Here is a 25,459-nt window from a genome sequence, read left to right as displayed (position 1 = left end):
CACACATTCACTTTAAGTAGGGCAACTACAGATGATTTTTAATATTCTTTGAACTTTGTAAATTTTCTCAGTAAGTATGTGTTCTTTTAAACAGTGAACATAATTAATATTGTTATAATTCTGCTTGCATCACATTTCCTATTCCTGCAGTTCTTATTGTGGAAAAATTCTTAACCAGGCAGGATGAATAGCCTCCTCTCCCTGATTCTGTCTTTGTTTGAATGGCTTGATTAACTTATAGAAATGATGCCTTTATATTTATTTGGAAAAACTTTAGAATTGCTGCCTAATCATGGCAGTCAATGCTATCCAGATAGTCACAAGGATTCTGAGTTTTAATTGGACTAGAAATAATTAAGATTCCCTTCTGAACAATAGACCATTGCTCTTCTGAAATGGAAAATTTTTGGTTTTTATCTCAATATGTGTGTATGCAGGAGTGATGTGAAATCTGTCATTTTCTTAGCTAGGAAAAGTAATTTGTGGCAGAATATTTTATCTTAAGAAGTACATCCCTATGACTTTTTTTGTAGCCCACAGGGGAAGAATAAAACTGTGTTGTGTGGGTAAAAGTACGGTATGCAAGGGTAAGAAAGAAGTACGGTGATAGAAGGGATCGATAGATTTCTATGAACTCATCCTAACGTGTCTCTCAAAGTCTAGATTTTGGTCCCTTTACTCTGTCAAATCTATGATGCCAAGTATTGCATCGAGATAGGTTGACATATTTTCAAATGTATAAGCTTATTAGTGTTTCATAAACTACACTTGCAAATAAAGACTTCAAAGACCTTGGCAGTTTTGTCATTTCCAAAGTGATTCATGTTTTAGGGCAAATCCACAGAATGACTTCTGGATTGTCTCCGGTGCTCTGCATTACCTCTTGTTGGAGGTCCGCAGCTAGTTACAGATGCCTAACTAGGTAACACCGGCACAGAGATTATAGTTACTTCTTACCTGGAGTGAATGCTAAGAAAGGCAGAGCTAGATATTTAATACTCCTGCTAGTTTCCCAAATGTTATGTGAGAATATTAATATAAAAATACATAGAAAATAGACTCTTTGAACTTTTTATCCTCTATGTACAACTGGACTTTTAAATCTGTGTGTATAAATAGAGAATTACTTCCCTAGGACCACCAGAGAAACAAAATTTACTCCAAGCATAATTGTGCTTGTCTCTCAATGGTTAACTTAACTTTTATTTTGCAAACCAATGTATTACTTATTTTGCAAACCAGTTTATTACTTGTCTTCTGCTCTCTTGAGGCTGTAATGGGCCATCCGCACAGTTTGTGGCCCGGTTTGATTCTCCTTGCACTCTTCTGATGGGAGGCCCCAAGTGATGACTGCTTCCTTATCATCTCTTTGCTAATCACTCTTAGTGGAAAGCCTGCTTCTGCATTTTGTTTCTTCCACTCAGAGCTGTCCTCTGAAGCCCTGGTCATCTGCAGCTTTGCTTGCTGACCTCTAGTTTCCACTTCTCTTTCCTTTCATGGGTGGTTTGAAATTCCCATTACCAGGCCATGCATGATGTGCTCATCTTGACTCTTCCTTCTCTCCTCACTCAGGCTTCTGCCACAAGGGACGGGGTAGTGCATGTAATGGTTAGTTCATGTTGGACAGGCCTCTTTATCTCTTGACTGAACCACTGACTAGCTATGTGCCCTCAGTCAAGTAGCTTAAGCTCTTTGATCATCTGTTTCTTCATTTGAAAACTGAGAGTTGTTGAGGAGATTAAGTGGAATGGCATGTTTAAAGTGATAACCACATAGTAGATACGTGGTCATTAGTAGCTCTCAGGTCAAAAAACTTTATTTCCCTACTTGGTTTCTAATATGATCCTTTTGCAAACTCTGCACAGATGAATATATTGACTATCAGTTTAAAAGAAGACTTTTGTTTTCCTCAAATAGAAATATTTTTTTTTCTCTGTAGAGAATGATCTGTTTTCTTTCCATCAAAGACTGCTCTTCCTCTAAACACTTTCTATGTTTGACTTTTAAGGCATTACTATTTCTATGCTTAATTACTTTAGAATTTTATTGTTGGAAGTTTACATGAGCAGTGTTTTGCAAGCTTTACATTTTCCATTAACAATTCTGTAGGCCAGGTATGGTGGCTTATGCCTGTAATCCCTGCACTTTGGGAGGCCAAGGCCAGGGGATGGCTTGAGGCCAGGAGTTCGAGACTAGCCTGGGCAATGTAATGAGACCCTGTCTCTACAGAAAATAAAAGAAAAATTAGCTGGGCTTGGTGGTATGCACCTGTGGTCCCAGCTACTTGGGAGGCTGAGGTGGGAGAATTGCTTGAGCCTAGGAGTTGGAGGCTGCAAGGAGCTATGATTGTGTCATGAGACTCTAGCCTGGAGCATAGAAAGAAACCCTGTCTCTAAAAATAAATAAATAAATAAAAATTAAGTTAAAAAAAGAATTCTGTAGACTCCATTCAAGTTAGGGGTGTGTGACTACTGTCCTCTAGGCTTTTTCCAAGTTGGTAAGCTTGGGATCTTGCTTTAGTGCTAAAATTCGTCATCTTACAAAAATATAAGTTTCCAACTGTTGATACAATTTAATTGTGTCTTTCCAGGTGCCCAGGAAAAGACGAACTTGGAAATCATTATTCTAGTAGGCACAGCAGTGATTGCCATGTTCTTCTGGCTACTTCTTGTCATCATTCTACGGACCGTTAAGCGGGTAACAAAATAATTTCCCTTCTGCCCATGCACATTGGTTTTCATGATTAATGAAAACTGATTGGGGTTCTTTGAGTTGTTTCTTCCCATTGTTATTGGCTCAATGGGCGCATTTTATTTCAATACAATAACATTCTTGCCCACTTTCTTTTGGCTGGATCTCAGGGATTTAATTGATAGAAGCCACTAGAGAGGAAAAGGGCTTGAACTGTCTAGTGTAATTAAACTTTAAAACCTTAATTCTGAGCTCCTTTGGGGGACAAGGGAAACTAGAAGCAGGGTTATAATAGGACCACTCTCAAACTCCATGAGTTTTGTTGGAAAATTAGACAGGAAAGAGGCTCCAATAAACAGCAATAACAAGCACACAAAACAACAGCCAAACGACAGTGTGTATATGACTGGAAGGATTGATGCTTTCCAGGCCAATGGAGGGGAACTGAAGACAGGCTACTTGTCCATCGTCATGGATCCTGATGAACTCCCATTGGACGAACACTGTGAACGACTGCCTTATGATGCCAGCAAATGGGAATTCCCCAGAGACCGGCTGAAGCTAGGTGCATTTTCAATTGCTATTAATTTGATATTGTATTTACCAGGCCGTCTCTTCCTCCATTAGAACGATGACAAATGTGGTGTATTCAGATGTTGGATTCTGGTTTAGAAATATTAATTCCATCTCTTGAATTTGGATAGTCATTCATTTAGCCACTTAGAGGTAGGGTCCCTATGTAATCATCCAAAGCAGGACATTTGGAGAGTGAAGGGGGAGTTATTAAATAATTAAGCCAGGACAAAGGAGTAAACTGGACTATCCATGTTAAATTGGGATGTGTGGTGACCCTATCTAGTTGACATCTCTGCATATCACTTTGGTTGTATAGTAATCCAAGTCCGTTTTCTTGTTGCTATTGTTGTTGACTCTAGGTAAGCCGCTTGGCCGTGGTGCCTTTGGCCAAGTGATTGAAGCAGATGCCTTTGGAATTGACAAGACAGCAACTTGCAGGACAGTAGCAGTCAAAATGTTGAAAGGTAAAAGCAAAATTATGTGGTGATCTTTCTGTTTTATCTAGTCTTTAAACATGTTGCAAGGCTTGTATCAGTAGCTTTATGTTTAGGTGGGCCTACTAGCCACACATGCAGCCAGCCTAAATAATGTCCTTGTGCAAATTGGAAAAAGGATCCTCCTTTGTAGCTTTATGCCAGGGTGCACGGTCTGGCAAGTAAAGTTGGGGATGGGTTTCACCTTCTTGCCTGGTTATCCTTGTGCAGGGCTCAGCCAACACAGTTGTACTTAGTGGTTCTGGTTACAGGAAAACAGGACTGTGGTTATATTAAAATTGTTTCTTAATATATTATGGAATCAGATAATTATAGACCATCTACAGACATGGAAAGGAAAATAGTGGAATGCAAAAATAGCATGTTCTCTAGAATTGGAATATGTAAAAGATGTTCATATGTAAAAGATAATTTGCAAAACAAGAATGGTTGTGTTAGAATAAAATATAATGGGTTATATTTTTTAAATGAAAGCTTTATAAATAATTGTTATTTCTAATAGTAATGGAATTCTGGTCTGGCCATTTTCATTTCAAGAGGATAGACAATAAAGCTTCTTTCTCCAATTGTGATGTTCTTTCATTGATGAAGGCAGTGCCACTAACCCTTTGCCAATAGGTTTTGTGCGTTTCAAAGCTATCTTTCTCCATTTGCCTTTTTTCTCTGGTGGCCAAGGGAGTATGTAATTTTGAGGTGGCTCATCAGGGCCTTAGATGTGGACCATGCCTGTGAATTAGAGGGAAATGTAGCCGTCCAAACGGGATCAAACACATAGTCTTAGTGCCATCAGCCTCATGTGTCAACTGGTCTTTCCAGCTGGCCTTAATTTGCCTGCACAGATTGGCACAGATTGGCTGGAACCTTCGGTATAGCCCCTAACACATGAAGATATTTAATACATGGTGTCGCTTCCTTATGAGGAAGCACTGAAATGATCAGACCCTCAGAATCGTAGTGAACCTGAAATGCAAAAATACAGTTTTGTAAAAGAAGAGAATCTGGGCATTATTCCATTGCAGATGTATTCTCCACTTTGCAAAAGATTTCACAGTGGATTCCTTTAAATATCAAACATTCTGGCTCAGTTAAAATATGAATTTTATTTCAAATTAGAAAATAGAATTTACACTTGACTTTTGGGGAAATGCATGTGATCTGTAAACTAGGTCACAGCTGTGTTACCCCTGGAGGGTAAGTTGTATAGTGGCATGCAGGGAAGGAGGGACCCCAGTTATCCGAAGGAAATGTCCACACCTAAGATTTCCCTCCTTGTACTGTATTTTTAGAAGGAGCAACACACAGTGAGCATCGAGCCCTCATGTCTGAACTCAAGATCCTCATTCATATTGGTCACCATCTCAATGTGGTCAACCTTCTAGGTGCCTGTACCAAGCCAGGAGGTGAGTAACTGTGGATGGTTTTGGTCACCCAATTTTAACATGCCTCTCTGATAGTGTTTGAGGGAAAGCAGTCAACTCCCATGGACTTGATTTTCTTAGCTTAAAATACTTTGCGGATTCCTAGGAATAAATATATTTCACTGTGGTTTAATTGGCACTAGAATTAAATTATTATAAAACTTTCTCAGAATTAAGAAATGTCATGCCACTATGATTCAGTTTGCTACTTGTGTAACAGATGTCCAGATGAGAAGAGTAAACTTCCCTAAAACTTGAAAGCTTAAGGGTAGTTACCCCCAAAATGGAATGATATCAAGTGATTGCATTGAAAAGCAAGTAGATGGGTGGGTTTTCTTTTGAAATTTTGGTTAATCTTGTGAAAATGTCTTCTGGAAAGAAGAAAAGCTATATATAATATAAACAAGTTTATATAAGGGGATTGGGACCAGCTGGTTTCTACACTCCTGTCCCAATGAAAGGTTGTGTAGCCTTCTTCTAAGGTGTTTTTGGGTTCATCACTGTATTAAACACTTAGTGAGGAACACGAGTGAATATCCATTTTCCTTCCTGGACATGCTGCCTGCAGGGCCACTCATGGTGATTGTGGAATTCTGCAAGTTTGGAAACCTATCCACTTACCTGAGGAGCAAGAGAAATGAATTTGTCCCCTACAAGGTATGTCATTTCCTAATCCTGCTCTGGCCACATTATAAAATGAAGGGAAACTAGAAATGGTACAGGTTAATTTTTTAGTTGAAATTTTGTGAAGAACTTGTAAGGAGTCTTCTCATATTACCTATTGGCTGTTATAACTTCCTCTTTTACCTTCTGGGGGCCATATGTTTCTGTTCTATTTTTGTGATTTTAATCTACTGACCCATTATAGAGTGTGGACATGGGGGAGAAGGCAGGTATGATCGAGGAAAGGGGAGGGCGGAGGGTAGGACAGCTCTGGGTTATTCTGTCTCTCCCCTAGCTATATTTGGCCCCTGGAGTGTAAATCCCTCTGTGAAGAGCACCCTAATGCTGAGAGTGTGTCTGAATGCAACTCAAAGTGGCATTTGTCTCTTTAAGCTAAAGAAGGAGTTAGGCTTTGTGGAAGAAATCCTATTACGCACAAAACTTGCCCCAAATTTCAGTTCAGAGATTGCATAATCCTGAAATTGATGTCCTCCTTGTCTGCTTTTTAGTAGTTTCTATTATTTCCACCGTTATCACATTTTAAAGGTTCTAAACTTTTAAAGACTTATTTTGTGTTCAAGGAGTTTGTTTTTTCCTTTGCTTTTTTATAGACCAAAGGGGCACGATTCCGTCAAGGGAAAGACTATGTTGGAGCAATCCCTGTGGATCTGAAACGGCGCTTGGACAGCATCACCAGTAGCCAGAGCTCAGCCAGCTCTGGATTTGTGGAGGAGAAGTCCCTCAGTGATGTAGAAGAAGAGGAAGGTACCAGCCAGTGCTTCCAGCAGGCTATGGCATACTCTCGTCGGAGCAGACAGGGTGATAGGGTGTTACAAGGAATTTGATCGTGGGAAAAGTCCAATACTACCTCATAATTTGAAAGAGACCTGAATTTCTATAATAGACTGCCTCCATTCTGTCTCCCCAAAAGTGAAGTGTGGAAGCCCTAGACCGGGAGGCAAAGCAAGGCTAGCCTGAGAAATCTAGGTGGTCCAAGTGGGATAAGCAGTCAGTTACAACCACAGCAGTGTTCCTAAAATACTGGTTCGGCATTTATTAGCGGGAGAGGCTACAAGTTTTCTGGTAGTTGAGTAGCTTCTCCATTGCACTGGAGAGCCCCAGAGTGGTTCAGCTGCCCCACGTTGCATGCTTTACCTGTGCAAAAGTCTTTCTTTTCATTATACCTAACCATCCCAAAGGCAGTTTAGGAGCCATCTGTTGTTTCTACCCTAGGCCAAGTGGCTTATCAAGTCTTCCTTCCAACCATTATTCCTCAGGGGAGTCTTGATAAATATCCTGGCCTTTAAGTTATGTTTCCAGTGATATTTTATTTATTTGCTTTTATTTTTATTTTTTTGAGGTGGAGTCTCATGCTGTTGCCCAGGCTGGAGTGCAACGGTGCAATCTTGGCTCACTGCAACCTTTGCCTTTTGGGTTCAAGTGATTCTTGTGCCCCAGCCTTCTGAGTAGCTGGGATTACAGGTGCCTGCCACCACACCCAGCTAATTTTTTTTTTTTTTTTTTTGTATTTTTAGTAGAGATGGAGCGTCACCTTGTTGGCCAGGCTAGTCTCGAACTCCTGAACTCAGGTGATCTGCCTGCCTCAGCCTCCCAAAGTGCTGGGAATATAGGCATGAGCCACCGCGCCCGGCCTCAGTGATATTTTAGTGCTCTTTATGGGTCGAGCTGTGGTCCCAAGCCTAACTTCCAGGACTTCAGCCGGCTCCAGGACACACTGTATTTCTACCTCCTTCAGAAGGAGCAGAGATAGCGTCGTGGATGTAGAGATGGGTGACAGGCTGGCTCCCCTTGAGGCATAAGTCTAGAGGAATAGTGAAAGAAGCCCACTCTGTTTCCCTTGACATGAGGCTACAGAGAGAATTTGCATTTAACTCCTTTTCCTTAGTAGCTGAGAAGGTAGTGTGAAGCTGGGACTTGGTCTAGAAGCACATGGGGAGGTGATCTAGGCTTCATTTAGCTGGGCCCACATCGAGTGGTGCTGCCTCTACCCTGCTCTTTCTCTTTCAAGAAATAGTGGCCAGTGAGCCAGAAACCTAAGAGATTGAGTTGTTGAGAAAAAGGCTCACAGCCTTTTAAGTACTTATGAGGTTATTACTACAACTGAGTTTTTGTTTACTCTGGTCTTTGTCTCCAGGAAAGAAGCCATAAGTCTTATCTGACCAAAGAGATGATTTTGAAACACCCATTTAATATCTTAGTGTTTATTTGTACCAGTTGCACTGAAGTAAATACACCAATTTACGTAAATGTGTCTTTCCATGTTTCTGTTATCTCTCAGGAAAAAACATCCTCCCAGGCCAGATTTAATGTATTTACAGCACTTTTAAAGTTTGAAAATGACTTAAATATATTTCTAGTATTTTTAGTTATCTATTGCAGATTATAGTTTGACTTTTGGCCTTTGTCCCAGGACAAATCCTGGAGAGAAGCAATTCAATGACCCTGAATATTGTTGTCTTATTTTTAGAGTTCTTGATATTAAACTATTGTTTATCCCTCTGGGTACATGACAAAAAACAGTGTAAGTGGCAAATTTGGAAATGTCCTCTTTCTTTCCCAGATTATCTAGGTCAATATTACCTTATTCTACCTCCTGGATTTACTGGTTCAATTTGCTAAAATGGAAAAACCAGTATTGTTCCTAAAGGATGTGATAGAAGCTAATGATATTGGGATTCAGGAGATTTATAGAAGATAGAAGCATTGACTCTCTGTTTCTATTTCCTGAAAATTTAACTCCCAAGTCTTAAAAAGATTATTACTCTAGCAAACTTAGAAACAAATCACACCAATTCATGAAAATACTAATCTCCATCCTCCTGCCTCTTCGGACAGCTCCTGAAGACCTGTATAAGGACTTCCTGACCTTGGAGCATCTCATCTGTTACAGCTTCCAAGTGGCTAAGGGCATGGAGTTCTTGGCATCACGAAAGGTAAGACAGGTTGAGGGGAAATCAGCTATCTTTTCAGATCACAGGTTTGGAAATAGGATGTCCAGTGTCAGCCATTGGTGCTTTTTTGGGATTGTAATTCATTCACCACTTCTGCGGCTCTTAGAAGACCTCTACTGGGGAGGCTCTGTTTCTGCTAAGTAAGAGTGGTCAAGGAGTTCATGAAATTAAGCTGTATAATAAAGGCTTGTCAAGCATCTACTAAGTGTGAGGCAGTCTTCTGAGCACTGAGGATACTGGGGTGAACAATCAGGCAAAGCTCTTCACCTTCCTGGAGTTTATAGTTCTAGTGGGTAGAGCAAACAATAAGCAATATAAACAAGTAAAACATGTTGTAGGTTAGATGGGAGTAAATGTTATGGGGAAATAAAACAAGAAAGGGTTATAGAATATACAGGAGCAATGCACTTGTGTATGTTTATGCTTCTCTCTGTGTGTGTACATCCATTTTAAACAAGGTAGACGAGGAAGGCTTTACTAAGAACTTGACATTTGAGCAATGACCTGGAAAGGGGAGGGGCTGAGCCCTACAGATATCTTGGCATGAGAATCATTTTTAATTTATTTTACATTCATCAACATCCATCAAAAAGTATTTGTTAGGAGTATAATTAGAAACGAGGAAGGACAGGCTTCAGATGAGAGCGATTAAAAGAGCTAAAATTAGAAAAGTAGGCCAAACAAAGGCTGAGGTGGGGACGTGACAAGTTACAACTATTCCAAAGGTTGTAAACACCAAGCGGGGAGCAAGGCTGGTGGCAGTGACTCCCCTGGAAAGGGTAAAATGTGTAATTTTTTATTAAGTAGCAGTACTTCAAATTAAAGATCAGGAAGAACTATCAGTTGACAGAATGTATTCGTGCAGCTTAATGAAGAAAGAAAGACTTAAGTTGTATATATATATTTTGTGTTTCCTAAATTAGAATGAAATCTTCCGCCCATGTTTTCCCCTGAGGTTTAAAGCTTCTCATAGCATTCAAGGCCTCAGGCTCTTTGATGTTTCTGCTAGGTAGCTCTTGTGTTCTCTCTCCCAAGGGGAAGGAGGAGAACTGGGGCCTTATAGGGTTTTCCCAAAGAGAAAGGCCCTTTACACTGCTTGGAGATTATGATTTATTATTACTATTTTTTATGGCTGGAATTTGCCACTTACTCAGGGTTCCTTTTGGGGACTAGGAAGAGAATGGACATGAATGTGGGAATCCTTTAACTTGTTTTATATCTACCAGATGACTTCTTGAATCTACTTGGTTGTTGGGTTAAAAAAGGAAACTTTTTGTTTGGGGGGAAAAGTAAAAAATACTGTCTGTTTTTCGGAATTCCCAGTGTTGCTCAATTGTGTTAGACAATGTGCTTCTGAATATGCCTTGTTCAGAGGAGACTGCCATACAGATTTGAGGTGTGGGAAGGTCAGCAATGCCTGGCTTACACGATCACTCCTCCAATGAGTTAAGAATTCTCCCCTTGGCCGGGAATGTTGGCTCATGCCTGTAATTCCAGCACTTTGGGAGGCCAAGGTGAGTGGATCACCTGAGGTCAGGAGTTTGAGACCAGCCTGGACACCATGGTGAAACCCTTTCTCTACTAAAAAACCAAAAATTAGCTGGGTGTGGTGGCACACCTGTGGTCCCAGCTACTTGGGAGGCAGAGGCAGGAGAATCACTTGAACCTGGGAGGTGGAGGTTGCTGTGAGCTGAGATTGCACCACCACACTCCGGTCTAGGTGACAGAGCGAGATTCCTTCTCAAAAAGAAAAAAAAGAAAAAAGTTTTCTTCTAAGCCATTGATTCATTTCTTGTGCTCCCCAAGACTCATTTTCTCACCAAATATCACATGGAGCTAAAGCTGCTGAGTAGTAGGAAGTTAGGTGAAGTTTGGAGGATACAGAGAAAGGAGAAACTAAGAAGCTAAAAGGAAGAGAAAGAAAGTCAAGATTAATCTCATTATATTATTAATGCACCAGAGAACTAACCTGACTTGTGATAGGCTGAAATTGCCTTAATAGACATTTATGATAGCCCAGCACTTTGAAATCAGGGGAAGCCCCACTGGGAATTGTTTATCAGAGCCAGTCTGGCTTCAGCCTCATACGCAAGGGGGAAACCAACAAAGAGCACTAAACCAATGAGAGCCCCTTGTTTCTGATTTCCGTGCATTCATTCAAAAAACAAATCCCATTCTGGGACCTCCCTAGAATAACACGTTTTTAACCAAATATGGGGCCAGGCAAAAGGGATGTGTGGATGTGACCAGAAACACACTTTCAATTGTGTCCTAGAGGAGCCTATTTATGATTCCATCATCATATTATAACTTAATTATTTAACTCCAAAGGCTGGGGCTGTTTATGGAATGAGCAGATGTGTATCTCAGCAAAGCTCACAGAGTTTTTTCCTGAAGTGTTGTTAAAAGATACTAACCCAGTCCTTATTAATCAGTTGGCTTTCTGATGTGGGATTTTTTTTGATGCATGAGGTCACAACAGATGTGAAAGAGATCAGCTGTGCCGAGACCTAATGCACACACGATTCTCTTTGCAGTGTATCCACAGGGACCTGGCGGCACGAAATATCCTCTTATCGGAGAAGAACGTGGTTAAAATCTGTGACTTTGGCTTGGCCCGGGATATTTATAAAGATCCAGATTATGTCAGAAAAGGAGATGTAAGTTTCAAACATGAATCCAGTGCTTGGTTAAGTAACAGAATTAAAACTCCTCATAGAGAGCTTCAGGACCTGTGTTCAGGAACAAAGGAAGTTTTTTTCTTCAGATATTTGCTAATTTGGGTTCTGAATCCTTGTCTTCTACCCATGTAGGCTCGCCTCCCTTTGAAATGGATGGCCCCAGAAACAATTTTTGACAGAGTGTACACAATCCAGAGTGACGTCTGGTCTTTTGGCGTGTTGCTGTGGGAAATATTTTCCTTGGGTAAGTCATTTCTCTTTGTCCTTCCATCCAGACTCCAAAGAGGAAGACAAAAGTTGTCTTTTCCTCTCTTGTACTTCACGTCTATCAGGCGAAACTTCTAGGAAGCTTTGAAAAAAAAAAAAAGATACGTAGGTGATGAGGATATGCAAGATTCAGGCGCAGGGTTTTCTATAAGAGAAAATCAAATTAAAGAATGTCTCCTCCCTGTTTTATTCTAGGTGCTTCTCCATATCCTGGGGTAAAGATTGATGAAGAATTTTGTAGGCGATTGAAAGAAGGAACTAGAATGAGGGCCCCCGATTATACTACACCAGAAATGTAAGACTTTAAGAAGTGTTCCTCTGTTCTCTTTCTTTGCTCGCAAATTCTCCTTGCCTGGAAGACTTTCCATTATATAGACTTTCTTCATTGCCCAGTTAGTGTCCTGCTTTTACTTTGGGGCCTTTCTTGATAATTTCAAGCATGGAGTTATCACTTTTTGAAAAGATAGTACTTTATTATTCAAAGCAACCAGTTAGTTTTTATTAGATGTTGCTTTAAGTGTTTTGTTTTTTATACACATTGAGCCTCGGGAGTATGGGACTCTGTGTCTTACACAGTTTTGTATCCCTATTTAGCATCTTGACTCGTGGGCTCTTTATAAATGTGTACTCATTTAAGTGCTTATTTTCATCATTCAGGAAGAAAGAGGCATTTAATGAAATCAGTGTTTTGCTTCTCTAGGTACCAGACCATGCTGGACTGCTGGCACGGGGAGCCCAGTCAGAGACCCACGTTTTCAGAGTTGGTGGAACATTTGGGAAATCTCTTGCAAGCTAATGCTCAGCAGGTTTGTCACCTCCATCCAAGAAGCGCCTACAAAGAGTACTTAGATGTCAAGGACTTCCCTACTGCCTGAACTGTCTCATGGCTACCATGCCATCCTCTCAGCCATTGAATAATCTACTGTATTCTTCTACATCTGAGCAATAATGCTTTTCTAAAAGCTGCAATTACCCTTTTAGGCAGATAAGATTCTAATTTATGACCTGGGAGCAGACACTCTGATTTCTACCTACTTATCTTTTTGTTATATCTTCAAATGCTCTTCTAAAGCTAAAACAAACAAACAAAAAATCTGGTTGATCCACAGAAGATCAACAATGGAAGAAATTTCAAGAAATTTTTAGTAAATTCTGCAGGCAAAAATACATCTAAGCTATGCAAAAGAGATGGTTTCTGTCTTGGTATCATCCCAGGTTCTTATAACTTCCACTGGAAGATTTTAGAGTTGTAGTCTTTACTGTTAGAATGTTATTTAATCTCCAGTCAATGCTTCTTACTACAATGGAAGCGAATTTCCTCTTTCTTTTCTTTTGAACAGCTGGGGGACAATAGGTCAGCTCTATTTTTATCAATAAACCTTCCAAACATTTACAGATATCAAATAGTCATTTATTTCTTTTTCTTGATGCAATAATATTAAGTTGTGCAACCTTTTCTCAAAAGACCCATTTTTGTATCCATTTATTGCTTTTCTTTAGACTGTCATCAGTTTTTCCATTGCCTTGAAATGTGGTAGCTAAAACGGGATGCCATGCCCTTTGAAGGGCTTGGCTCGTGCGGTTAGGGCTCTGTGAAGGAGTGATTTTTTTGTTCTATGTAGCTCCGTGTGTTCTGTTGTTACCTCTCTGACCACAGCCTGCTTTCTCTTCTTTGTAAATGCACTTCCCTGTGGGCTCCTTACCCATCTCGTTTTTAGTTCTCTCCTTTAATATACCTTCCATTTCAACGGCTTTTTGTTTCTGACACATGATTTGTAATGTTGTCTTAAAGTTCTGTGTTCAGATATGAAAGCCACATGCCCTAGGTAGCCAAGAAGCCCCTGTGCCCTTTGTTTTTAATGAAAAGGCACTTGAAGAACTGAAGCCATAACAACAGTCTTCTGTGTTTATTGTTTCAGGACGGCAAAGACTATATTGTTCTTCCGATATCAGAGACTTTGAGCATGGAAGAGGATTCTGGACTCTCTCTGCCTACCTCACCTGTTTCCTGTATGGAGGAGGAGGAAGTATGTGACCCCAAATTCCATTATGACAACACAGCAGGAATCAGGTACAGTATATGGCCTAACATCCCCTGGGGGAGGGTAACTTCAAGGCCATCTCGGGGAGGGGGATTGGAAGTGGAAGGAAGACCATGTCTAAGGCTGCTGTATCCTACTTCCACATAACCTTAGCCCTGAGGTTAACATCCTGGGGAATGCTCCTAGAAGAGGGCCTGGGTAGGTGTGCTTCCTCCCATCTGTAGCCCACGCTGCTGCCACAGCATTGCCTTTAAGAATTCCAAGCCCTGCAGCTGCAATAGCTGGAATGCCACAGTTTGCTAATCTCCGGAATAAAGAGACCAGTTTTACAAAGACATCTGCATTTAAATTATCCCCATGTATGCTTTTATTAATGTGAATTAAATGGCTTAGGAGAGATTCAGAAAGGAAGAGTTCTGTGCATGCATGAGAACACACTTATGGCTCTCTGGCAAGGATACAGAATGCCATGGGTCTGTGTCCTGAATTAGACTGGATGCTGCATCTCAGGAGCCCCTCCCACGTCTGATTTTCAGTATTTTATTTGCATAGCGGGAAGTCTGGGCTTATGTAAAACACATGCACTGCGGTCCTTTCCTGGTTTGCAGAGGGGTTCTGAAGGCAGCTTTCTTTTTTCTCTCTCCCAGCACCTGTGCATAAGGAAAGAGTTGGTGTGGTTTTCTACAATATGATATTAAAATTGCCCTTTACTAAGGCTGGGACTACTTCACTTTGCTTTGTTTCTTTCCCAACCCCTTTGGATGTTTTCCTGCTTTAATGGAATCCCTGACAGCATGGGTCCAGCCTGCCAGCCAGAGTGTGCCCGGGCTGCAGGGAGGGGCAGGGAGCTCTCTCATGTCCAGAGCATGGCCAGGTTGCCACATGGCAGGGATGCTAAGGAGAAACTGGTGGACAGTTTGCCTCCTAGAGTTGTGCAGGGCAGCAGAAACACTGATTGGAAGGAAGAAAGCTTAGAAGCCAGCAAGTGAGCTGACTGTTCCACCGAAGTCAAAAGCGTTAGGCATATTTTTAAAGAACTTTGCCGTATATTATCAGATGTTGCCAACATCATAACACTCAGAGTCAGGCAAGGTAGAAACAATAATCTTTTTTTTTTTATGTATTATTGAATGCAAGGCTCAGTTCTGTTACCTGAGGGCAGTACAAACTTGTGGTTAAAGATCAGGTATTAGAGTCAGATAAAACTGAGTGGGACCCCCAAGTCTGCCTTGTAGCAACTGTGAAACTTGGGGCAAATCATCTACCCTCTGCCTCAGTTTCTTTATCTGTGAAATGAGACAAGGTCAATGGTGCTGTTGGAAAATGGCTGTTTTGAGAGTTGTAAGATATAATCTATTTCCAAGCACCTGACCCTTGAAAGCACTCAGTAAAAGATACCTATTAAGTGAGCTGCTTAAAATCATATCCTTGAGATGAATCCAGTTCCTCTGACACCTGAGTCCATGTTGTTTCCTCCCATGCCAAGGAGGGCCCTCAGAGAGAAACAGTAATGAAATGAGACTACAGTTCCACTCCTGTGTTTACACGTTTCCAGTTCAAGTTCAGCCAGCCTTTTAGTGTGACAATTGTTCCCCACACACCATTATTGCCTCCCCCTTTATCGGAAAGCCATTTGATCATGAACTATATTCCCTGTGTTTTCTGTGACCAAGTAGAGTGATGATCCGAGTTAGCAGCCTCCTGGCTCGCCGGGTGCTTTGCATATGGTGCTGAGAAGGAGAAGAAATCATGTTTGTGTAATGGAAGCACCAAATACGATGTTGGATATATAAAAGGGCTGCTAACATTTATCCCCAGAAGCGTGGACAAATGTGACACCACTCTCCCAGCACAGGCCTGGCTCCTATTTTCTGTCTGTGATTTTTGAATTGGTTTTTCCAGTCCAGTTTCTCTTTCATCCTACCATAATTTAAAAAATAAAATGAAAATTGGAGTCTTTTGTCTGCATCTCCTCTCAACCTCCTCCACCTTTTTTCCTTTTTATAAAATAAAACTCATGGTCACATTTTAGTCATCTGGTTTCGAAGAGAAGCAGATAGAGGCATTTGCACATGGCATGCTTCATTCTGTTGCTCTCCTGGGGTTCTGTTTCTCTGGGGAGAATGAGTTGAGGCTGGGGTACTTCTCAGGGGGCTTGTTCCATCCTCTTATGCATTTCTGGCCAAGTACAAAAGCTGAGCAGTCTTTCTCCTTCTAATTTTCAATCCTATTGCATTATAAATAGAGCTGGACAGAGACGTCACTGTGGGAGCTAGCCTCATGATTTGCGGCCCCTTTAAACCATTTGAAAAATATTTACTTAGCATTTATTTAGAGAGGGACCACTCATGTCTAGACTTAGCTTTGTCTCTAATTTCCCCTGTGGATCAGTTCTGGCCTCAAGTTTGCATGCTTCCTGCAAGAAAGCACATACTCACTGGACTCATCTTCCTTTGAGGGCAGTTTGGGGACCATCTGCAATCGCTGTCATTTTCTCTGGGAGTTTCACCTCCCACATCAAGCAGCTTATCAAAAATTTCTTTGTAGTACTTTCTTAGAGAAAGGTTTTGGTGCATACTATTTTCTTCATTTTGGTTAATGGTTAGTGATGATTAAATGGCTCTTGTAGATTGATGCTTGGGATAGCCTGCTAGCTAGGTATTCCTGAATTTGGCTCCACCATTAGGCTGCTTGAAGTGGGACTGTCCTTTCTGCACTTTTTGTCTGTTTCATATCCCACACTTACACCCCTGACCCTGCTACTGCGTGATCAGTGCATGCATGACAGGAGAACAGCGCCGTTCACATACTGGGTGCTTAATAACGGCTTGAACAATTGTGTCTGCTGTTTTCTTCTTTCTTTTCCCTCCTGATACTCTTCCAAGGGAGTCTGTATGGAGTAGAGTAAAACAAAAACAAAAACTTCACATGGGCTTTGGTGTCTGAAGGCCTAAGTTTGAGTCCCAGTTCTACCCTTTATTAGCCATTTTCTCCCTAATCCTTGGCTCCCTCATCTCTAAAGGGGAAATAATTAAAAGACCTATTTCTCCGTTTTAGGAGGAACAGATGCACCATGGTCTGTGGAAATGCTTTGTCAATCATGAAAGGATCATGCCATTTAAAAAATTACTGGATTAAGAATTTAAGGAGCTGTCCTTTCTAAGGCAGCTAAATTATTTTCCAAACTTGCCAACCCTAGTTGATTCTATCCCCTAGATATCTCTAGAATGAACCCATGTCTCCAAACCTCATGGGCATTCCATTTTTCTAGCCAAGCTGCCTTTCTTTCTCCTGAAGAAGTGCAGTATTTTTCTCATGGTTCTTATGCCTCTAGTCTTATTCTTTTCAATCCACAGTCAATTCTCTAAAGGGCATATCTGATCTTGTCAATTCCATGCTTAAAATCCTTCAGTGGCTCCCCATTGCCCTCAAAATAATAATCCAAACATTCCAGTTATGTGATTTTGGATAAGTTCCTTGACCTTCCTATGCCTTGGTTTCCTTATCTGAAAAGCTGGGATAGTAATACTCACCCCTAGAGTGGTACCGTGGTGAACACGTCATGAAATGCTGCTTAGACAGCATCTGGCACAGTGCCAGGCATGTGGCAGATTATCAGTGAGGGCTTCCTGAACAAGTGAATGCAGGAATGATTGACTATGGTACCAGTAGCTTTTGACAACCATTACTTTTAGGGGTTGGACTTACAAGAAAGTAGCCTTCGATCGCACCCTGTGTATCATATCCTCTAACTTGTGGAGTTTCCTGAGTGAGGGTGTCACCTGTAAATCTCATTCTCTCCTCTCTGTACAGGGAGGAACCAGCCTCTTGGGGTAGGGGAGAGAGATTTAATTTCCATTCTTCTCCTGTGGCCCAAGGTCTATGCAGCGTGTTCCAGAAGGCTGCTTGTAGCGGGAAGTAGGCTGGTATAGGAATGAAGAGTGTATTTTCTGTCTCGTTGGGTCCTCCCAGTGAGTAGGACTTCCCTTCCCTCACTTGGGCTGTAAGTGATTTTGATAGCATCAACTAGACTCACCCAAAGCCACATGGCCGGGAAGGAGCCTTCCCAAGAAGGAGAGGATCTGTTGTTCGAAAAGTCTTATTATTTGGACTCCTGAAGGAAGCTTTGGAAGTCAAAGGAGAAAAATGAGCTTTGTTTGAGAGAGCATTATTCTTCCTAAGAACAATAAGCCCAACATTCTCCATGTCATTCATTTTTCCAACATCTCCGTGAGCTAGGGAGGGAGTGCTACTGCCAACACATCTTTCAGATGGGAAAAGAGGGTCACGGAAATATTCATGACTTTCTCAAGTTTCTGCAGTCAGTGGTAGATTCTGAAATAGGCAAAATATCTTGTTACTCTTAAACCACTGCTCTTTCCTGAGACAGCAACTCTGGGGGCAAAAATGAGGGGACAGTGAGACTCAGTCCACCTTCCCTTTGCACACTAAGCCTCTGTTACACAGAAAAGGAAGAGGTTGTCTTCAAATCACTGCTGGGTTCAGTATCCTTTAAGGAGACCTTCAGATGATTCCTCTGCCTATCTTTCATTGAATGGTTGCTCTGTGAGCATTATCCAGAAAAAATTTCCCGGGAGATAGCCAGACAGATATGAAACACTCGGTAATATATCCAGAGCTCGATGGAGGAATCCTATGCAATCAGGAAGCCAAGTAGAAGGCACTTGATAACTCCCTCTGCTATTGTTGTCTTTAGTCCAGGACTGGACCTCAGAAGTAGGGTTCAAAAGAACAGGCTCATCGAGACTCCTCAGTTATATTATACTTTTAAATGGACTTTCTCAGGAAATTAAGCCTTCCATGTGTGCTAGCAGAGAAAGATTTTTATTTTGTTTTGTTTTTCTAAAGGATGTTTTGAAGGTTGCTATTAAGTTTGTGGTTGAAAGATAATGAACTTAGGTATCACTTGTGGTATCTGCAGTCAAATATACCACCAATAAAATATAAATATTTGTTCTTTTGCAGTCAGTATCTGCAGAACAGTAAGCGAAAGAGCCGGCCTGTGAGTGTAAAAACATTTGAAGACATCCCATTAGAAGAACCAGAAGTAAAAGTAATCCCAGATGTAAGTACATCTTTTAAAAATAGTCTTAGAAATAATACAAAGGATGAAACACTAGTTAGATAAATATTAGCCTAAGCATTGAAGTCTTGGAGCCTCATTAGAAGGCTGCCCTCGAGTGTGTGTATCATGGGGTCATTATGGAGATGGAACTCTGTGTTTTACATAAGTAAAGTCCTTGGTCCAAGGTTCAAGACAGTGTAGCTTTCTGACCAATTTCACTAAAGTGCAAGTAGTGTCATGGTGAAGAAAGCAATGGTAACAGGCATTCTCAGCTGCTGATGTGAAAATTTTCTCTTCTCCCTGGCCTGTGTCTACTCATAGGAAGCAGTTGCTTCCTTTTGTAGCTTGGACAATTTGTGGCTATTATACCTTTATGTTCTTCCACAGGACCTTATTTGATAGTCATGATAGATGGGTTGAGAAATCACCTTAATTAAATAGTTGGTCATTTTATATGCTCAATTAACTGTGCCATCTCATTGTCTCTGAAAAAGGACAACCAGACGGACAGTGGTATGGTTCTTGCCTCAGAAGAGCTGAAAACTTTGGAAGACAGAACCAAATTAGCTCCATCTTTTAGGTAAGACTCAGCCACATTAAAAAGACAAATTTCAATAGGAATTTTTGGAAGCAACTTAGGACTTTCAATATAAGTGCAGACTTTTCCCTATGGGGTCTTTGTTGTTTGGAGAAATTAACATCAATTTAACAAATAAAGAAGGAAACAAACCACATGATAAAATTAAGTGACAAATCTAAAAATAATCTGAAATAAATTAGAGAATTTGGTCAATTTTTATGAGAATTCATGAATACTAGGGAATTTCTGAGTATAGTTACTGTAGTCAGTAATGGCTAAATGAAAAAGTGATTGGATGTGATCCCTAAAGCTGTCAATATGATTGCAATCTTTGTGGACTCTGAAGAATTTTTAAGTCTGTATACAAATGGGTGCCTCTGTGCTTAAGAAGTATGATATATAAATAAGCCAATATCTATTTGTTTGAGACATTTAAATATTATTGTCTGAATTCGTAAGTATTTCGTTGTGGGAAAAGTATTAAAATGAGTTTTAAATATAATCTCCACTCTGTGGTTCAGTAGGAATTTGTAGTTGTCTTGAATACGTGTATGTTCTCTTAACATAATAAATAAATGAAAATCTATATTTATAAGAATAATAGGATAAGTGTAGTTATGTATTTGCTGGAGTTTATTTGCTAGAGTATTCTTACCTAAAGGTAAGAATAGAGGAGGTTTTGATCTGCTTATTATCTAACTTTTATATAAAATGGGAATACTCATGGGTTTTTGAATAATGCTCATACCAAAAAGAAAACAAACAAAAGAAACCCCACCACATTAAAAGGTGTCATTGTGCTATTTTATTGTTTTCTTTAAGGCCCAAGGTAAAAAGTTGTGAAAGTCAATGGTATGTTTCATTCATTAATTAAAAAAATGTTTATTTGGCAAGTATCATGTGCAGCTCGCCATGCCATTGCTTAAGACACCTACATTAGTTTTGTTGGGGTTGAATTGAAAGAAAAACTTGTATTTCTCATTATTTGAAGTAACTTTTAAACTATGTATAAACATGAGTTACTAAAATTCCTTTTTGCAGTTTTAACATGAAGAAATTGGGTAAAACACCTATTACCGGGAAAAAACACCTTAGAATGGTTTGTGAAAATGTAAATCCTGAAATTTTAGATCAACACAGCCTACATTTCTAGGCTTTGACATGATTACCATCTGTCAGGATTCCATGCCATTGAAAACATTTTCTAGTTGCTGCTGAGTGACTGGGGTCCTCAGTCCTTCCAAGGAATGTGGTTTTGATGAGTAAAAAGCAGCGTTTGACATATCTGGCTTGACTGCACACACGCTTCAAGTTATTAAAGTTTAAAGTTGCTCAAGAACTTTATTACCACCATACACATGCCCCGTAGTTCCCAAATTGCCACAATGGAAAAAGCACAAGTGTAATTTCAGAACATCCCAGTTTCCTTGAATATCATGCAAGTGGCCCTTTGCGCCTGTCATTGTATACAAACTTGTCAATCTGCAAGGCCATAAACATGTTCCATCGGTTGGGGCCTTTGCATAACTCGGGAGAACTGCCTTTCATCTCATTTGAGGCTTGAAAGACTTGGACCTGAATAAGAGGATTTATCTGCAACTACTAATTCATGCGAGTACCTGAAAATAGACCTTGTCCCTGTAAACCTGATATGCTGATTAACAACTGGGAGAGACAGGGGGCTGGGGTCAGCAAAAGAACTGTCTTCTCTCTGCCAACTCATTTGCTTGCCATTTCTTCCACAGTGGAATGGTGTCCAGCAAAAGCAGGGAGTCTGTGGCATCTGAGGGCTCAAACCAGACAAGTGGCTACCAGTCCGGATATCACTCCGACGACACAGACACCACTGTGTACTCCAGTGAGGAAGCAGAACTTTTAAAGCTGATAGAGATCGGAGTGCAAACCGGCAGCACAGCCCAGATTCTCCAGCCTGACTCGGGGACCACATTGAGCTCCCCTCCTGTTTAAAAGGAAGCACCCACGCCCCCAACTCCTGGACATCACATAAGAGGTGCTGCTCAGATTTTCAAGTGTTGTTCTTTCCACCAGCAGGAAGTAGCCGCATTTGATTTTCATTTCAACAACAAAAAAAGGACCTCGGACTGCAGGGAGCTAGTCTTCTAGGCATATCCTGGAAGAGGCTTGTGACCCAAGAATGTGTCCGTGTATTCTCCCAGTGTTAACCTGATCCTCTTTTTCATTCATTTAAAAAGCATTTATCATGCTGCCTACTGCGGGTCTCACCATGGGTTAGAACAAAGACGTTCAAGAAATGGCCCCATCCTCAAAGAAGTAGCAGTACCTGGGGAGTTGACACTTCTGTAAAACTAGAAGATAAACCAGGCAATGTAAGTGTTTGGGGTGTTGCAGATGGGAAGGATTTGCAGGGCTCAGTCTATCCAAGAGGCTTTGTTTAGGACGTCGGTCCCAAGCCAAGCCTTAAGTGTGGAATTCAGATTGACAGAAAGGAAGACTAACATTAGCTTGCTCTGAGAGAGTACTGGAGCCTGCAAATGCATTGTGTTGGCTCCGGTGGAGGTGGGCATGGGGTCTGTTCTGAAATGTAAAGGCTTCAGATGGGGTTTCTGGTTTTAGAAGGTTGCGTGTTCTTCGCAGTTGGGCTGAAGGAGAGTTCCTTGTGCTGTTTCCGACTCCTAATGAGAGTTCCTTCCAGACCCTTACGTGTCTCCTGGCCAAGCCCCAGGAAGGAAATTATGCAGCTCTGGCTCCTTGTCTCTCAGGCTGATCCTTTATTCAGAACACCACAAAGTAAGGACATTCAGCTCGAGGCTCCCTGCCGTGTTGAAGAGTTCTGACTGCACAAACCAGCTTCTGGTTTCTTCTGGATGAATACCCTCATCTCTATCCTGATGTGATATGTCTGAGACTGAAGGCGGGAGGTTCAATGTCAAGCTGTGTGTAGTGTCAAAGCTTCAGGAAGGATTTTACCCTTTTGTTCTTCCCCCCGTCCCCAACCCACTCTCACCCCACAACCCATCAGGATTTTAGTTTTTTGGCCTCTACACTCCAGTAAACCTCTACACTCCAGTAAACAAACTCCAGAGAGTTTGTTCACTCTCTGAATGATTATTAGCCAGACTTCAAAATTACTTTATAGCCCAAATTATAACATCTATTGTATTGTTTAGACTTTTAACATATAGAGCTATTTCTACTGATTTTTGCCCTTCTTCTGTCCTTTTTTTCAAAAAAGAAAATGTGTTTTTTGTTTGGTACCATAGTGTGAAATGCTGGGAACAATGACTATAAGACATGCTATGGCACATATATTTATAGTCTGTTTATGTAGAAACAAATGTAATATATTAAAGCCTTATATTATATATAATGAACTTTGTACTATTCACATTTTGTATCAGTATTATGTAGCATAACAAAGGTCATAATGCTTTCAGCAATCGATGTCATTTTATTAAAAAACATTGAAAAACTTGAAGGTTGAACATTGAAACCCTTTGCAAGGTTGCATTACCGTACCCATCATTTCTAAACTGGAGGAGGGGTGGCCGGGCACAGTGGCTCACACCTAAAAACCCAACACTTTGGGAGGCCAAGGTGGGAGGATCGCTTGAGCCCAGGAGTTCAAGACCAGTCTGGTCAACATGGTCAGATTCCATCTTAAAGAAAAAAGGTAAAAATAAAATAAAATGGAGAAGAAGCAATCAGACATATTTTCCATGCAGTTGTTTTACATTTTTACTGGTTTTCTTACTCTTCTTATAAGGGATATTTTCATAACCTGGTTATATATTTTACAAACCAGTAAATGTATTTGTAGTACAAAGTATGAGGGTATAATATCACCACAACTATTTTGAGGATAAGTATGTCTGGTTTAAAGTTTAACTGCTCCTTCCTTCTTCTTCATCACAAATAATTCACACACATGCACACACACACAGACACACCCACCGCCCAAGCATACACCCCCCAACACCCACACCTCTCCCCAGGACCCTCACACACCCACACATCTAACTCCCCCATACTCACACCCACACCCCCCTCACACTCACCCCCATCCCCACACACCTACACACCCACCAACACACACATACCCACACACACCAACACACACACCCACATACACCCTCCACACACATACCCATACACACCCACCAACACACACCCACACCCACCCACATACGCACACCCCCTACACACATACCCCCCCACATACCCACCCACCCACACCCTCCATACATACACCCACACATCCAACCCCCCACACTCACACCCACACCCCACACACTCACACCCACACCCCACACCCCACACACACCCCCACACAATGCACCCTCCCACAGTCACACCCCCCCACACGCATTGCCACACACACACCCCACACACCCACCCCACAGACATTCCCACACACATCCACCACACTCCACCCCCACACACTCACACACCACCCCCACACACCCCCACACCCACACTCCCACACACACCCCTACACACACACACTCCCACACTTTTTCATTTTATATTCTGAGCACTTTTGAGATTGTTAAAACAGAGATATGTGCACTTCATATCTGTTAGAATAGCCAGTCATGAAACTCAGGGTGAAAGACCCAGAGACAGGTGATCAGACCCATGGCAGTGCAGGGAGGCATGGACCAGATTTACAGTCTCTAATAATATTCTACACTGCACTCACAGAGTTAGAACATAAGATCCATTATTGCCATTTTGAATGAATGACTATTACCCGAATTCAGTAGGAGGAGTTATTTAATAAATTATTGGCCCAAATAAGTGACCTTATATTTTTGTGATTCTTTTTTTTTTTTTTTTTTTTAGACGGAGTCTCACTCTGTCATCCAGGCTGGAGTGCAGTGGCGCTATCGCGGCTCATTGCAAGCTCCACCTCCCGATTCACGCCATTCTCCTGCCTCAGCCTCTGGAGTAGCTGGGACTACAGGCATTTGCCACTGTGCCCGGCTAATATTTTGTATTTTTAGTAGAGACGGGGTTTCCCTATATTGGCCAGGATGGTCTCGATCTCCTGACCTCGTGATCCGCCTGCCTTGGCCTCTCAAAGTGCTGGGATTACAGGCGTGAGCCACCGCGCCTGACCGAATTTTTGTGATTTTTTTAATACAAGATTTTGAAATGTTTGTCTAATCAAATATGCCTCTCTCTCTTTTTAAAAAATGGCTCCTAGGTTTAAAAAAATTTTATTAAGGAAGGTCTTCCCAATTCCAAAATAACCTCCAATTCTAAATTTTCTTCTTTTATTGCATTTAAATCCATTTGGGATTATTTTCATATATGGAGCAAAGGGAAATAGCAGTCTAACTTTATTCTTTTTTTCAAGCAGATTTTCAATCATGGCAGCACCGTTTATTAAATATCTCTGTTTTCCCCATGGTTGGCAACAACTCTATTGTATCATGGTTCAAAACGATCATGTTACTGAGATGTTCTGCACAGCTATGTTACGAAGGGTGGAGCTGTTGCTGTTGTGTGTTCTTGGGGATGGCACTTCCAGATCGAGGATGAGAACATTAGGGTCTCCTGAAGGACATCGGTAAACTGTGGGTCAGGCTGTCCTTGCAGAGAGTTCCTCATCTGTTACTGTTGTTACCGTCTCTTTCAGTAAATGAGTGGAAGAGTCTAGGTTATTTGGGATGGAGAAGATCTTGTACGAAAACACAGGATTTTCTTCACTTTAAGAAAAAGAGAAGATTTTCTTTTTCATAAGTGGCTCCTGGCATTGCTTCCAATGCCAGAAATTTGGATTTAGCTGAAACTTCACACTTTATTAAGAAATGCTTTCAGCACCTCAGGCAGAATGATTAGGAGGTGAGGTTTGGCCTTCTTCCTCTCTTTTCTGTCTTCCATGCCTCTTGTTCTTAGCATTTTTTTTTCTCCTCATTTGCCCCTGTATTGAAGAAAAAATCTGTGGTTTCTGAAAGTGCTTCCTGCAGGGTCTTATTTTCAAAGCTTTCCCTGGAGGCTTTTG

At 41.1% G+C, this 25,459-nt stretch overlaps 2 protein-coding genes across 2 annotated transcripts in view; one reads left to right on the top strand and one right to left on the bottom strand.

The window, feature by feature from the left end:
* Positions 1-22,927, top strand: part of KDR (kinase insert domain receptor) — a 47,522-nt gene extending 24,595 nt beyond the window's left edge. Inside the window, exons 16-30 of the mRNA XM_050790524.1 lie at positions 2,591-2,697; positions 3,121-3,256; positions 3,627-3,731; positions 5,048-5,161; positions 5,748-5,836; positions 6,454-6,607; positions 8,699-8,796; positions 11,352-11,474; positions 11,628-11,739; positions 11,958-12,057; positions 12,463-12,568; positions 13,682-13,833; positions 18,791-18,890; positions 19,385-19,470; positions 21,216-22,927. Coding sequence (XP_050646481.1) covers positions 2,591-2,697; positions 3,121-3,256; positions 3,627-3,731; positions 5,048-5,161; positions 5,748-5,836; positions 6,454-6,607; positions 8,699-8,796; positions 11,352-11,474; positions 11,628-11,739; positions 11,958-12,057; positions 12,463-12,568; positions 13,682-13,833; positions 18,791-18,890; positions 19,385-19,470; positions 21,216-21,438 — 1,805 coding nt within the window. The 3' untranslated portion in view covers positions 21,439-22,927. The remainder of the gene's footprint in view (positions 1-2,590; positions 2,698-3,120; positions 3,257-3,626; positions 3,732-5,047; positions 5,162-5,747; positions 5,837-6,453; positions 6,608-8,698; positions 8,797-11,351; positions 11,475-11,627; positions 11,740-11,957; positions 12,058-12,462; positions 12,569-13,681; positions 13,834-18,790; positions 18,891-19,384; positions 19,471-21,215) is intronic.
* Positions 1-25,459, bottom strand: part of TMEM165 (transmembrane protein 165) — a 777,160-nt gene that overhangs the window by 327,967 nt on the left and 423,734 nt on the right. The gene's annotated exons all lie outside the window — the stretch shown is intronic.

This window comes from Macaca thibetana, chromosome 5 (genome assembly GCF_024542745.1).
Source record: "Macaca thibetana thibetana isolate TM-01 chromosome 5, ASM2454274v1, whole genome shotgun sequence".
NCBI classification, from domain to species: domain Eukaryota; kingdom Metazoa; phylum Chordata; class Mammalia; order Primates; family Cercopithecidae; genus Macaca; species Macaca thibetana.
This window is presented reverse-complemented; position numbering and strand designations above follow the sequence as displayed.